Source organism: Lampetra planeri, chromosome 24 (genome assembly GCF_965212315.1).
Source record: "Lampetra planeri chromosome 24, kcLamPlan1.2.h2, whole genome shotgun sequence".
Classification (NCBI taxonomy): Eukaryota; Metazoa; Chordata; class Hyperoartia; order Petromyzontiformes; family Petromyzontidae; genus Lampetra; species Lampetra planeri.
The window spans coordinates 1,274,170-1,290,011 of record NC_136130.1 but is presented as its reverse complement, the minus strand read 5'-3'; the positions used below and the strand labels follow the sequence as shown (position 1 = coordinate 1,290,011).

The 15,842-nt window shown below is 41.9% G+C and overlaps 1 protein-coding gene across 1 annotated transcript in view; it reads right to left on the bottom strand.

Annotated features, from left to right (window-relative positions):
* Positions 1-15,842, bottom strand: part of HFM1 (helicase for meiosis 1) — a 79,446-nt gene that overhangs the window by 3,976 nt on the left and 59,628 nt on the right. Inside the window, exons 18-32 of the mRNA XM_078605786.1 lie at positions 15,686-15,777; positions 13,905-14,008; positions 13,176-13,223; positions 12,776-12,873; positions 12,532-12,669; positions 12,330-12,415; positions 9,051-9,134; positions 7,683-7,840; positions 6,016-6,119; positions 4,695-4,856; positions 4,028-4,108; positions 2,988-3,118; positions 1,995-2,080; positions 1,798-1,841; positions 18-153 (exon numbers count right to left, since the gene is read on the bottom strand). Of these exons, the coding sequence (XP_078461912.1) occupies positions 18-153; positions 1,798-1,841; positions 1,995-2,080; positions 2,988-3,118; positions 4,028-4,108; positions 4,695-4,856; positions 6,016-6,119; positions 7,683-7,840; positions 9,051-9,134; positions 12,330-12,415; positions 12,532-12,669; positions 12,776-12,873; positions 13,176-13,223; positions 13,905-14,008; positions 15,686-15,777 (1,552 nt within the window). The remainder of the gene's footprint in view (positions 1-17; positions 154-1,797; positions 1,842-1,994; positions 2,081-2,987; positions 3,119-4,027; positions 4,109-4,694; positions 4,857-6,015; positions 6,120-7,682; positions 7,841-9,050; positions 9,135-12,329; positions 12,416-12,531; positions 12,670-12,775; positions 12,874-13,175; positions 13,224-13,904; positions 14,009-15,685; positions 15,778-15,842) is intronic.

Here is a 15,842-nt window from a genome sequence, read left to right as displayed (position 1 = left end):
TGATTTGAGAGACACACCCGCTGTAGGCTTGATTTCGAAATGCTGGAACTGGAACATCAGTGACGCTCAAGGGAGATAGTGGTTTGGCCACTCCACTTGGTAACTCTCTGGACTCCGACATGTAATTCACACTCTTGTCATCAGCAAACACATCTGCATGCACCATGTTTCATCGAGTGATATTAAAAAAAACTTATTGCTGTATATTGTGCCATGTAAAATGTGTATCCCTATCCAGAGTGCATAAATATACAGGGCAGCTTAAAAGTCAGGGCACAAAGAGTTTTGAAACTTATTTTTACAAATCTCATCGGGTTATTTAATTTATTTTAACAAACGTTAAAACTGACTTCCATTGACATTAATGGATGCTTGAATTCTCTTATGAAATTCAATAAGGACTTTTTAGACTGCAGGTGTAATACTCTTTGGTTCTTTCGGTAAAGTCACATAGGTAGAAAAAAGAATAGACCACGACGTTTCGATCGCAACGCAAGCAATCGTCATCAGGCGGAAGAAAGAGGAGGCAAGCTGCTGATGCAGGCTGCTTGTAAAGGTTAGAGATAGGCGTAGCCCCAGAGTCATAAACGAAGTGGGGGGGCCTAGTGATGTTAAAGTGAGAAATGTGTAAATGTCCTGTGTAAATCTGATTAGCATGTCAATGTATACTCGCAGCACGCCGTCACATCGAGGACTTTACCGAAAGAACCAAAGAGTATGGATTCCTGCAGTCACGAAAGCTTCAAATCAAGATTGCAGGTGTAATCTTTGAACATTCATCAATTATTTTGTCTCAATTCAATTCGGGTTCTTTGTCGAGGTGACCTCTGGGGCAGAAGAAAAATAGGTATTAATAATGATAATAGATCAAATATTACCTTAAAGAATAAACAAAATGTTTAATGCCAGTGTTAAATTAAATTACCCTAACTTTTAGGCTACCCTGTATGTCGGAAACAGCTTAATATGCTTGGCATTGTACTTTTTAAAAATTTTATCTGGAAAATAAATCAAGAAATTATATTTCTATTGATTTAATCATCTATTATAATACATTCCCAAGTGAATAAATGTTTGCTCTTTTTATAGTCTGTGGCTCATTTTAAAGCTATCCGACAATGTGGCTCAGCACTAGATCGAGTGCTTGCAAATTGAGAGATTACGAATTTAAATCCTCATTTGGGGTTGACTGTCCATCAACCCTTCGTGATCTAGAAGTACCAGTTTGTGAGAAATTAATCAGTGGTTGTCCTATGGATAGAGTCTCCCCCTGCCATTGGAAAGGTGAATTCCCAACACTGGATCAGGGCTATAAACAGGAGTGTGCAACAATGCTCATTTGAGCAAGACATTTATTCTGACTTTTTTCACTACAGTATTTTAAACCTCCATCTTTTCTTATCTCCTTTAATTTGTTTCCAGGTTTGTACAATTAAAATGTAGGGTTACAAACATATAATTACAACAGTGCCATATTATTCTGTATCTCAAGGTGAAAAAAGAGCAAAATTACAAGAAAATCAGGGTGGCCTTTGATATTCCAAGATTTTACACTTTGGAAGTGGAAGGGACAGATAGATAGACATGCAGGCATGAGTGAGAATGTCTCGTGGGACAGACACTCGACCAAAGGGCCCAGAAAGACATGCGTCGCTTATTTTTAAATAAAGCATTGCATTTAATTGTAGTCATTGTTTTAGGAGGTTAAGAGCTCAGACGACACGGAGTTATAAAAATGACAAGTGTAACATTTTAAGTTGAGCATATAGCTATTATCTACAGACATAACCAAATTACCCAACTGGCCTTGTGGCGACAGCAGCTCAGAAGGACCACTGCATCTGCAATAAGACATACACGTTTAAAATATCAAGCTTTGCCATGGCTATACAAGTACAATACACCTTAACACGGTATGACTCAGCATAATTAAAATGTATGAATCACTGTTGCATTTTTAATATTCAGCACACTTAATTTACTGTAAAACGTACCTGTCATCATGCGGTCCATACTGAGGCATAGGGGCGTAAGCAAACTTGGATAAATTCACTGTATTTCTCCCCTTTACAGAGCAAACCTATGAATGTACTCAACACAAGACACAACAGTATGCTCATAACGTGCTTAAGGTATATTGAGGGTTTACCATTATAGTACTAAACACAAATACAATCTGATATTTTCGTTTTGTATAAAATGACAATTATTATAAAATTGGCATGTTACTAATGAAAACAAGTCAATATGAGACAAGATATATAATGTTTGGGGTGTATATTAAATAATGCCACATTTAATCCTTATGCACTTTTAAATCTAGATTGAAAACTAATTTCTTTAGAACTGATTTTTGTGTTTAGTTTGTTGTACCTCCCCCGCACCTCCGATATGGCATGGTTGGCTACATATGGTGCGAAAGAACTTCAACATACATACAAATGCATTTCAGAATATTTCACAAAGCATGGGTGCTTATTGATACATGGGTGCTTATATATTTAAAATGTAGCAAAGGCTACATAGAAATGCATTCAGACAAAGGCTGTTGTAATCCGTAACCATCCCAAGAGTGGAAACCGAAACAGGCACACTCTCGCTCCCAGAGCCACTTCAACATGGAACAATGATCTTCCGCACACACTCGACTATGATTAAGACCCACTCGCACAATGTGCACAACTGTTACAGCTCGAGTGCATTCTTCACAGTGCAGCGGTGTGCACCACTGCATTATGTATTTATTTGTGTGTTGACAGGGTGCGATACTCACTATCAGTGCTAAATGTTTGCATACGTGTTTGCTACGTACATGTCAATTTACACCCTGAACACCCTTGAAAATTAGATGTTCCATCTATAGGGATTATCCAGATTGAATGTTATGATGAACAAGACAAAACGAGGTACAGTATCAACACAAGTGCAGTAACAGACGCGAAGGCTGTAAAGTGTGCTATGTTTAACTATAACATTTTCACTCATACCTTGAGTCTTTTGTGATTTGGAAAGCCAGTTAGACTTAAGGTCTTGCTTTTTCGTTCACTTACGAAGTCACGTACGTGAGCGCTCGGGGTCCTAGGCGTTAGCGGCATTGACCTGGCCATATTTCCTTTGCCTAGAAGTTAAAACGGCGCAACACAAGCGATTAGACCTGAGTAACAACACTGAATTTAACAGGTTCTTTTGCATTACGGATGGGCCGCTCACAGTTGGAAGGTTACAAGTTCAGAGCCGAGTGGGTGGTTGGCTCAGCCTACATTCACCAGTCAGTAAAATTGGTATCATATTGTGGGGAAGACAACAGACTGAGACTCCTGTGAATCAGACTCGCCCCCACCACAGGAATGTAGAATTAGCACCACTGGACCATAGCTGTCATTAGGAAATGAGTATCGCCTAAATGCTCATTTGAGCAGGAAAACAAAGACTATAAGAGTTATTTATTTATTATGCCTATGATACTTGCAACAAATTGTGCATGAGAGAATTATCGATGATTGATGAAAATTATATGCAAATGTGTCATTTTGGCTAACGTTGAAAATGAGACCACACAGACAGAATATACGAAACAGACCATAAAAATGAGACAGCAGAAACTTGACACAAATAATGCAGTCTTGAATTGAATCGTAACAAATCACATTATTTTACACATTCCATTACCAGCCTACAAAAAAATAAATACGCACACGGTACGCCTCCATGTCTGTCCCTCCACATAGACAAAGTATTTGTACACATCCCATTTGCCAAACCTCCATTCTGGGAATGCATAATTACAGCAAAATTTGTTTAATACAATAAAACGCTGCACCAGTTTTGCCATTCAGTGTCTCATCAGCAAAGTCAGATTTGCTTGAATCAATGCTGGTGAATGGCCAGAAGTGTATCGGTCCTCGTTTGATGCAACACGATATGATACACAACCCAAAATAATAATAGCTTATTATATTAATAACTTTGTAAATATGTTTTAATTATTTTGCAATACAAGCCTAGCAATCGTAATGAAGGTACTCACAGCACTCGTGTCCACACATTTGTTTATTCTTACACTTATGAAGACAGCTTCTTTTGGAACCATCCGAGCCAGCAGAGTAACCTTAAAAAACAAATGAGAGCTCTGTGGAGAAGTTTTTCATTGTAAACCTATTTTATAACGACACATTACATATGATGTGACTAATACAATCAAATGCTGAATTTTAATGAACATTACTTTTATTTTAGGTCAAGCAAAGAGTTGAGATATGTAAACCACTATAGTGTGCAGAAGCATGTCTTAAAATGTTCCAAGGAGGGTGGGGGGCACTCCTGAGGTTTTAATTAGGTCCCTATAGTCATAAAAATACATATAGTTAATGTATTTTTTCTGAGAATAAAATATTAATTTCGGGGTCTCAAGGAATATGGGAGGGGGGTAGATCACCACTTTGTCAGTTTGGAACTCTCTAGCACAAAAGAGATTATCTTTGCAGGAAAATATAATGCACCACACTTAACGTCCCTTATGTATATTACTGCATACTGCCAAACATGAGCTGGTGGGAACAATTGCACAATTTAAGGATTATATCAGTGTTGTAGATATGAGATGCTGCATTCTAAATTGGTTCAATGGAATCAAATGCATACATCGAAATAAACCAATTCATCTAAAATGCATGTAGAAATGAGGCGATACAAACCATTGCCGGCTGCTTGTATTGCTGCTGAGACAAACGTCTTTGGTTTCTCGCAGGTAGTAGCATGCAGGGATTGGGCCTGCTGATGCCTCTCATTGCCGTAGAACCCAGAGGTGCGTGGGTTAGAGTAGGATGGTGTGAAGTTCTGATGGATGTCCATACCAACTGGGAAAAGCATTAAATCACATTTTTACCACTATAGCTTAATCATCTTCACCACTTATTTTTTTTCAGCTAAACACACGAGAGTGAGAAACCTTGCTGTTGCAATTGATCCTGAGCTCGTGTTCTCTTTCCAATATCAACTCTGGAGGGCCCATACCTCCATCTGCACATTTCCCACGTCCACCATTTCCTTACCCCAGCTGCCATCCATACCTTCACATCTCCTCACATCCTTAAACTCCAGATTATCCAAGATGCCCCTGACAGGCTTCTCGTCCACATCCGTAAACAAAACATCACCACAACTCAGATCCCTCCACTCTCCCAATGCAATCCCACATCAATTTTTAAATACTCACCATCTTAAAGATCCTTCATCGACTCGCCCATGCCTAAATCTCTCCCTCTCATCTCAATCTACTCCCCTCCACATACTCTTCACTCCAGCAACCAAGGGTTTCTGTCAAATTCCCCCTGTAAACCTTGGTTCACTGGGAAGTTGCTAACTCTCGTTTGCTGCCCCCATAATCTGGACCTCCCTCCTCCCAGTCATAAGTTATGTCGACTCCCTTTCCTTGTATAAATACAGCACCAAGAGCTTCCTTTTTCCTCTGCCTATGACTGACTGCCTCTATATATTTTTAGAAAATGTACCTTCTGTATATGTACGGTGTCTTGAGATGCTGTCGCATTTAGATGTTATACGAAACCACTTTGTATTGTAACCTTTGATAAATAACAAGTAAAATTGGACGAGAGGCTACATGGATGAAATAAAGTTTGTGTATAACATGTACAAGATTGCCACCTGTTCGGGAATTGACGTGTGTGCTCAGGTGGCAGGAATTTATTGTTACCTAGACCTGGTACCAGGATTGAGTTGACATTTATTCCAGAACACTGCACAGTTTCGTTAGACCTCGGCCAGGGGTCGGCAACCAAAATAACAAGAAGAGCCTTTTTTAATTCAATGCAAAACTCAATATTTCAAGAGCTGCCATGCATGTGAATACTGTATATACATACATACATTACGTCATGAAGCAGTCTGTAAAAAGCTGCATGTGGCTCCGAAGCCGCAGGTTGCTGACTCCTGACCAAGGCTGACTGAGAAATATTTCCTGTAGTCTGTGGACAAGGTGGCAACCCTGAGACATACCATATGTAGAGCTGAGGAGGTAAATGTTGAGCTCGTCACTCTTTTCCGGCCGAACAACTTCAACCTTTTTCATCCAACTCCCTGTTTTCAGCAGCATGTAATCTCTGTGAAGGTCATATTGATGTATATGTAGCTTCCATAACTTGCTATTACTGCAGGTATATTCATAATGAAATATGTGCGCTATGTTACACTGACGTTAAAGATTTCTGACATTCAAAACGAGTAGACCAGTTCTACTCGTTGACAAATTTTAAAAAAATACAAAAAAAAAATACTCAATTGGAATTACACACAGCAACCATTTCCCCCTACTGGCAACCTCACGCCCAATTGCAGGCCAGGTGCTAAATCTTCTTGTCTCCACAGGGACAGTTGTGACTGGGGGTGCCCATTTAAATGTGTTTGAGACGTGATGTAAGTCGCTTATTGCGCATAAAGCGCTCATTGGCACCCCAGAGTAAAAGGCCCTATAAAAAACAAGTGATTATTATTAATTTTGCCAGTAACAAGTGCATTTCAAATTTGAATATTATGTAGTGACTGTACTTGTCACTGTATGGTGCCAAGACTTGTGAAGTCACGGCCGGTGATATTATTGCGGGCAGCCCGAGTTGCTGGCTGCAGTACCAACACTAGCGGTAGTTGGGTGAGCGCGGATTAGCGCGAAGGCACCGCGAGCAGCGTGCGGTGCCGGCTCCCAGTGAGGGAGCGAGAGCGAGCGTCAGCCAGCCAGGGTTACTCTGGGGCATGATACTCTGGCTGACCTGTTGTCACGTGACCGGATGATACTGGATGGGGGGCACCGGTGGACGGGGGCCGAGGGGCGGTCACGTGGTCCCGGAGAGCTCTCGGGAACGTTCGAGAAAGGGCCCGAGGAGCCTGGAAGGTGGGCGGGGCTAAGGGCGGAGCGAGCCCCAGTCCGGGAGCATATAACGAGAGCTCCGTGAGGAGCTCGGGGTTCTTCGTGTGTTGCTGTTCGAAGATCCACGTCGGGGAGAAGAAGCCTCTAGCCACGCGGTCCGGGACTCAGCTTGTGGTCCGGACCGGGATAGCGAACCGTGTCTAGTTCTGCCGCAGCATGGCTCGATGGGCATTCAAGTCCCGAGCATAGGTTACGTTATATTGGTGCTGTTGTGTTATATTTAGTGTTGCTCCTAAATTAACGTCTGCGACTCAGTTGGACTCACTACAATTATATCAAATTATTTTTTAGGAACAATATTGTTTACATATAGGAAGGAGGCGTAATGTCTGCTTATTTTGTTACATTTACTTCTATATGATGCTAATTATGTTCTATTTCTTTATATCGCTGTATGTTCAGGAGCTAAATGCCAATGTCGAAAGCTGATAGCCACGAGAGAGCTTCAGGAGCGAGTTTGTGTAGTTTTTCTACTGCTCCGTTGAAGGAGAGCAGACTACAGTGGTTTACCACATGGTCCATAGTTTGGGTTACATGGCCACTTATCACACTGAAGGAGACATGCGCATTGGCCTGTTGATGTTGTGATGCGGTCGATGTTCACCAGTGTCTTTGAGGAATGTCAAAGCAAGGAGGTGCGATGTTTGAGTCTAAAATTATCAGGCTAATGATTATTTTGTTCTATTCAACATAAAAACACGTGGCCTTGTCACAATTACTGCGATGTGGAATTTAAGCGCACGTGATGATTTTCCGATAGATGAGGTTGTTGTCGGCGTTGCCCAGTAGTAGCGTGCAGCAGTGGTTGTCCGGAGCTGTGCGGTGGGACTGCAGGTCCGCACAGTTCTTTAGTATCACTGTAATTATCACCTCAGCCACACCTTTGTAGTACTTGTTACCCTGAAAAACAAGCAACCAGCGCTATTCTGAATTAGATGATATGTAAAGATTACCAAGCCATTCAATTAAATTGAATATTACTAAGGTGAAGATAAAAGTTAATTATTCGATTCCTTAATTTGAAACCTAGTGAAAAAACATTTAACAAATGACAGCAAAATTCTAAAAGCCAACTGCCATTTGCCCCACTGTAGTCACCATCTCTGTACCAAGACACTGCATTACAAGTGTAGTGACATAAAATGGGTCACTACGGCGCGTAGCACTGGTTACTGACAGAAAGCGGAACTGTGGGTGTAGTAGCTCTCTCTGCCAGCAGGGCATGCAATGTCCCGGAATGGGTCACTAGGGTGCATAGTGCTGGTTGCTGGCAGAGGGGGGCACCTGAGGACGTAGCAGCCCGGTCGGCTGGCAGGGCACGTGATAGGCCGGGGTAAGGGATGTAGGGCAAAGGTGACAGAGGGGACACGTGGGGTATAGCCCGGAGCCTTCTGGTAGGTTCCAGAAGGGGGCGAGGCCGAGAGCGGAGCCAGGCCACGCTAGGGGGCATAAAAGGGAGGTCCCAAGGCTGGATCGGGGCTGTCGTTTGGAATGGAACCCGCCGTGCTACGTCTTCGTCTCCTCGCATCGTGGGTTAGGCAGCGTGCCGGCTGTCCCGACCTGTTTATATCTATCCCGTGTGCGAGTAGTGTCTAAGAAGTGTTGAATAAACGTACGTGCCTCCTCCTATTAGTGTCTCCGAAGTGACTCACTACACAAGTACTCATAGTTATTTATTTCTCAAACGAGCATTGAGGTGGTGACCATCTCCCATTTACAGCCCTGTGCCAGTGGTGGAAATAATGCATCTCTATATTATCCATAAGACAACCACTGTTGACTTACCCACAAATCGGTGCTTATTTTATCTACCACAGAGGAATGATGGAGTGAGTCAACTCCCAACTAGTACTTGAACTCGCAAACCTTCCGATGGCAGGTCGCTCACTCTACTGCTGACCCACGTGGATAGTTTCACAGGTATTATCAAAAACCTAATTGATGTTTTCTTTAGACTCATGCTGCTTCAAGTAAATTGAGCCACATGGATGGATGGTTTCACAGGTATTGGCAAAGTCCTAATTGACGTTTGCCTTTAAGCTCCTGCTACTTTGAGTACGTTTTAGCAATGTGGAATCTTTGATTGGAGTCGGGGTTCGGTCTCATGCACCTGCTCCACTCTGACTTCGTACTTGGGCAGACGCTGCACGGCTTCTTTTATCTGGTTCCCAAATGGAGGGTGTCTGTTCACTATCTGCACAACGCAGGAATACACCAGCAAAACATAAGTTGGTTTTGTTGAATTTACAAACAAGAAATACACTCATTATTGGCAGGTGTTACTATTATTAAGGAAGGGTGATGATTGTAATGAAGGCACTCCACTTCGGCCTATCGTTTCCACTATTAACTCACCTACCTACAAACGGGCCCTCCCCCCCTCTTACCTATATAGCCTCTTGTTACAGCAGCTCTTTTGCCCACTTCAGCAATTGTTTCTTGCTGTGGTTGTCCCACCTGATGACGGATGCTTGTTGCGCCCAAAACGTCACGATTAAATTTATTTTATTTTTTATACCTACGTGACTTTACCGAAAGAACCAAAGAGTATGGATCCCTGCAGTCACGAAAACTTCAAATATAGTTTGAACCGCTTCTACGGGGAGGGTTTATACACATCTGTTAGAGCTTTTAACAGACAGCGGGACAAAAAGGCGCAACTAATCGAGTCGCTGACCTTCAAGAGATGCCGCGATAACAAGGTAATACCTGATAATTGGTTTTTTACCCTTCTATCCGGCAACAAAACTGACACCTTTTTACAAGGAGTCATGTTTGCATAGACCACAATACCTGCAGTCATAATACAAACAAAAGACATAACTCTGATAATGTGCACGGTCCTTGAAGTTGATTGGTCCACATCCGAGACAGCTTTCCTTAGAGCCTAGTCTCACATGGGTTGGACCATATGACGCCAAAAGGCGCACTAAAGGTGCACATTATCAGAGTTATGTCTTTTGTTTGTATTATGACTGCAGGTATTGTGGTCTATGCAAACATGACTCCTTGTAAAAAGGTGTCAGTTTTGTTGCCAGATAGAAGGGTAAAAAAAATTCTCATATTTTTACTGGCAAATGAGGTTCCCATAGTAAAGGTAATACCTATCGCATTTACACTCACATCTGCTGCTGTCACTTCTCCTAATGCTAAACGGATCTTGTTCAAAGCCAGCCTATCACTAATCTCAGAGAGAATAAGATTGCTCCGATTTGAACTTGATCATTTAGACAAGACTCTCTTACAATCACACCTAATATTAACAGATAAAATGTCCACTTCTGATTGGGACCATGTAGATAACATGACAGTCTCCTCTGCTAATTCAATGTCAACCAAATTTAAAGTTAACTTGATCGCTAAATTCAACCTCCTGTGAAAAATGAAGCCAGATCCACATGTTAAAAAGTTAGATGTTAACAAGATTGTCATCAATCAAAGTAACATTCCAATCTCTGACAGCCTAAAATCGGTACTAGCTAAAGGGTTGAATTTCGCAGTCACCCCTAAACATATCCCAGTGGATGATATAATCTCCTAGGTCGACGTAGCCCTCAAAGGCTTGTGACACATCCTGACAGACGTTGCTAGATCTGAAATTGCCACCATCCTTAAAAATGCTAAGAAATCCATTAGTAACCTCAGCAAAGACGAGCACTCTGAACTCGCAAAATTAAAAAAGAGAGATGACAGTCATCCTCTCGGCCGACAAAGGCAATGCTACTGTTATGGATAAAACCACATACAACAAAATCCAGGACCTTCTTAATGATGGCAGCTACACCAAAATCAACAAAGATCCTACTAACAGCCTGACTACAAAAACCAACAATATCATTACCAGTTCGACTTCTCTAATAGAACCAGTCAAACGGCTCTCCCTAAAACCTTCTGCTACTAATTTGGAGCTTTCGTGACTGCAGGAATTACACGTAGGTATAAAAAATAAAATAAATTTAATCACGACGTTTCGGGTGCAACACAAGTGTCCGTCATCAGGTGGGACAACCACAGCAAGAAACAAGTGCTGAAGTGGGCAAAAGAGCTGCTGTAACAAGAGGCTATATAGGTAAGAGGGGGGAGGGCCAGTTTGTAGGTAGGTGAGTTGATAGTGGAAACGATAGGCCGAAGTGGAGTGCCTTCTTTATGGATCTTAGGAAGACCATATAATCTGGGTGGTCTAGTAGCAGAAGTTACTCTTTGGTTCTTTCGGTAAAGTCACATAGAAAGAGTTAAAGCAGCTCTTTTGCCCACTTCAGCAATTGTTTCTTGCTGTGGTTGTCCCACCTGATGACGGACACTTGTGTTGCGCCCGAAACGTCGTGATTAAATTTATTTTATGTTTTATACCTACATGACTTTACCGAAATAACCAAAGAGTATGATTGTAATGTGTTTCCCAATTGAGTAATTTGCAAATTACTTTTTACATTTATCGTGACTGTGATTGTCACTGTGTGGTGCCGGGCTTACGAAGCCACGGTGGATAATGTGCTGACATTATGTGTAGCCTGCTTACGGGGCGTAGTACCAGTCCTAGCAGGTCTTGGGTGAGCGCTTGTCAACGCAAAGGCACCGTGAGCAGTGTGCGGTGCGGGTGCGGGCTCCCGGTGAAGGAGCGAGAGGGAGCGTCAGCCAGCCAGGGTTACGTTGGGGCATGATACGCTGGTTGACCTGCTGACACGTGACCGGATAATATTGGAGGGGGGCCAGCGGTGGACGGGGGCCGCTGGGCGGTCGCGTGGTCAAAAAGAGCCTTCGAGAAATAGCTCGAGAGATCTGGAAAGTGGGCGGGGTGAAGGGCGGAGCCAGCCCAGAGGGATATAACGGGGGCCCCATGAGGAGCTCGAGGTTCTTCGTGTGCTGGTGTGAAGAAGATCCACGTCGGGGAGAAGAAGCCTCTAGCCATGCGGTCCGGGAACCAGCTTGTGGTCCGGACCGGGATAGCAAACCGTGTCTAGTTCTGCCGTAGTGTGGTTATATGGGCTTTCGAGACCCGAATGTAAATTGTGTGATGTTGTGTTAAAGTTGCGTAATAAAGTGTGTTGCTCCCAAGATAACGTCTGCGACTCAGTTGGACTCACTACACATTTTGCTAATTTGGACAATGACGCCGGCACACAATGGTCTTCTTTGAATGACATCAAGGGATCTTTAACGTTCACTTTGAAGAAGATGGTGTTTAGATTTTTATGGTGAATAAATCCGCAGTATTAATTAACCAGAGCGGTCTGCCAGCTTCGAACTGCAAGCTTTTGCAACAAGCGCTACCACTGGGCCAATGGCATTTATGGTATAGCTACCATATAATTGTATTGGGAAGTGTGCTTAACACCAGCACAAACATAGATACATGTTGTGGAGATTAACACTACACCCATTATCTCACCAACTCAATTTCCCGTCCATGAGTGTTTTCAATTTTCTCAAAAGATGTCAATCCAGCGTTGACCAGTGCGCTGGACATTGAGAAGCCTACAGCAGAAATACTGAGGTTAAGTAATGTTTCATTGAAGGGTCTTCTGAAAAAAATGCGTGGTTGTAAATAATTTGTATTTATTGCTTTTAATCGTAAAAGGGACCATATTTACCGATTTTTTCAAGTTGTTTAAAAACGGAAGGTGAATTTTCCCAAAGCTTTGCACGAAAACATTTAGCGAGGTGGACCGCATTCACCACGGCCTGGAAATTATTCTGCTTATCCTTTTGCTGCAAAAATTCGGCAAGACCTACAAACACAAAATGGAGAAATAACATATATAAATACTGTTATGCGTTTAAAAGTTAGCTTCAGAAACAATGTAAATTTGTTTAAATAGTGCAGTTTAAACTTACATTTTGTAAGTCGGATTCCAGTCCTGAATATTTTGGCAGTGTCCTGTATCAATGCAAAATCTTGCACGAGTACACATCCCAGCTGAGCTTGAATGAGGCTACAAACAACGTGTAATTTTAATTGTGTAGCAAAACATAATTCTCCACTCGAACAAACTTTTTTTTGCAATATAGATGCAGTTTAAAGTGTTAAAATGAGTGTCAATACATTTTGAAGGCTCTCCAATTAAAATGTGTGATCTGTATGGTGATATCAAATGGATAATAATCTGCAAATGTGTAGAACATTAAAACCCTAAACACGAAGTTGTGTTGCTAACTATAAAGAAAGTTAATAACCAACTCCAAATATACGTATGTGTTATCTTAACAGGAATATTGAATTCATAGCTGTACTGACCAGTTTACTTTCATTTCAATGGTTTTTATTTTACCGGACATTGGAAATCTGAAAGAATATAAGCATTCAGATTAACTTATAATGGCTTATCCAAATAATAACTAATACACACTGAATATACAATATACACTTAAAATATGCGCATACAGACTTAAACCCCATTCGTTTATCCGTACAATATTTTGAAATGCGTAATACTTGAACAACTACTATTTTCTCAAATATGTAAATGTTTTCTCATTTGATGTTTCACTATTCGAGAAACCTCTTAAATCAAATTATAATAAATGTTTTAGACCGATAAAACATTTGATATTAAACTTTCAAGATTATTCCAGTGTAGGTTCTGGATTTTTATTCCAAAAAATGACATTAATACAGGGTCTTAAAAAAATACCTAACATTCTTCAACCTGGCCAAATACCATATAAATGTTTTTATTTATTGTAATGTAACTTTGCCAATATACAGTATGCATAATTGTATATTTACATGACAATTCATCTGTATTGGTTTAAACAAACGTGACTGCTGATGAGACAAAGAATGTCAAAACCAGTCCAGAGTTTCGTTGTGTGAAACCAAGTCTGCTGAAATGCTAGGATGTGTAAAATATATGTATTCTTTTATGTGGAGGGACAGATATGTGGAGGCATATTGTACGCTTATTTTTTTCCCATTCTTTACGATGCTAATGGTTATTTTGTGATGTGTGTCACTGATTGTTACCGTATTGTGTGATTTTTGGCCATATTCAATGTGTTCAGGGTTTTCTTTTCATTAACGCGGAGTGCGATGTCTTTATACTCTCGACAGCTTGAGATAAGAGTCACCTGTAAAGAAGGTCAAAGATCAAGATGCCATCATGGCCAAAACCATTGATGCTACTACACAGAATTGTAAACGCATTCCACCCTCCGCCAGATCTCGCAGCTGCTGCACAATAGACACACAGTGAGCTACCAAATCTGCCCTGACACTATTGCACCATTTGCTCTTAGGTCAGCCATAAACGCACATCCATTACAGTAACAAATCAGTATTTAATAGCAATTACAAACCTCTAAAACATTTATAATATAAGGTGTCCTAAACCGAAAATGTGTTAAAGAGATCAAGAGGAAAATGTATCAGTTCAGCTAATAGCTAATCACAAAAACACTCTCTTGTAAAATATATGTGGGAGTTATGACCTGGTGGCTCAACAGTGTGAGTGGCTTGCAGATGTAGGGGTGTTAAAGAGAGAGCCGTTATGCATGGCAGCTTATGGGAAACAAACACAGTGGGCGGGGCTACGTGAGTGCACGGGGGGGGGGTGCTCTCAACGACGTCCGCACCAGGCAGCCCGGGGCCCCACCCCTCAGCGGGGGTGGAGTATAAAGGGGGATGTGTCAGAGGGCTCGGGGCAGAATGTTAAAGCTAAACCAGTGAAGACCGAAGATCGTCTAGCTAGAGCCCTGGACTCCCCTGGGACGCCGCCCTTGTCAGGGCCGCGCAGGACCGAGCCAGCGGCGTGGTCCCGAGAACCAGAGCTAGTGCTCTGGGACTCCAGGTACCGTAGCTCGACTTACCAGTGTCGGGCCAGACAGCCTCCCCTAGCCCGTTAGTGGAGGACTAGGAGGTAGGTCAGAGATAGCTAGCAGTGTATTCCCAGCTAGCCGGGTGAGGGGGCCGATACCCCCTCTAGTATTGTATGTCCACAGTTGTGACTACTTGTACGGAATAAATACGTGTGCCTCACCAACGGTGTCCAAGAGTCATCAACGGTACTTCACAGACAGTAGGTTCCAAGTTCAAATGCTGGTTGTGAGTTGACTCAACCCACCTTCCCTCCGAGTTTGATAACATGAGTACCACTCTGTTAGTAAGTTAACAGTGGGTGTACTACGGAGAGACCCCTGTAATAGGATTGTGGATTTTCCACGATAGTCTCAGGGCTGTAAACGGTAGATGGACCACCTCAGTGCTCATTTGAGCAGGAAATCACTTTGACTTGGCTCTGAATGCTGCTGTACAATGCATTGATTATGCCTTAAAATGTACGTGTTAGTTGAACCTTATGCCAGAAGCACACCTATTGATAGAATTGTCAGCAACGATTTATGCAGTAATAAACTAAAAGTCTGTCTTTTTAAGTAAAAATAAAATAAGGTATCCTTGCTCCAATAAGGTGTACTGTATAGATACAATGATGATGATGACCGCCAAACATGCCAAAACTGCTAAATTATCTGCACAATTGTTTTTCTGCTTATGAATTTGTTTATACAAAATAACAATTCACGGCCGTTTGTCAAATCCGCTGCTGTAAGTCATTGTGGTTGTTTGATACGTGTCATATACATATATCCTTGTCTGTTAACGTAATTACAGTCACTACTTGTAATGCGTTGTCATGAACCCTTTCAGGGAGCTCTCCCTCTGCTAAGGGACATTGCGCAGTAAGCCTTGTTGACATAAGTTGATGGTGATATGGAAGAATGAGAAACCAAGCCTGTGACCTTACTTACCAGGTCTTGCATGGCTTCAGAGCCCTGTAATGTGCCAAACAGCTTTATGGTATCAAATGCGATGTAGTAGGAAGCCATCAATCTGCCAACATCTGTACAATATAAAACCATTTTTGTTAAAATAGCAACACATATTAAAAAACTTTAATTAAATGCC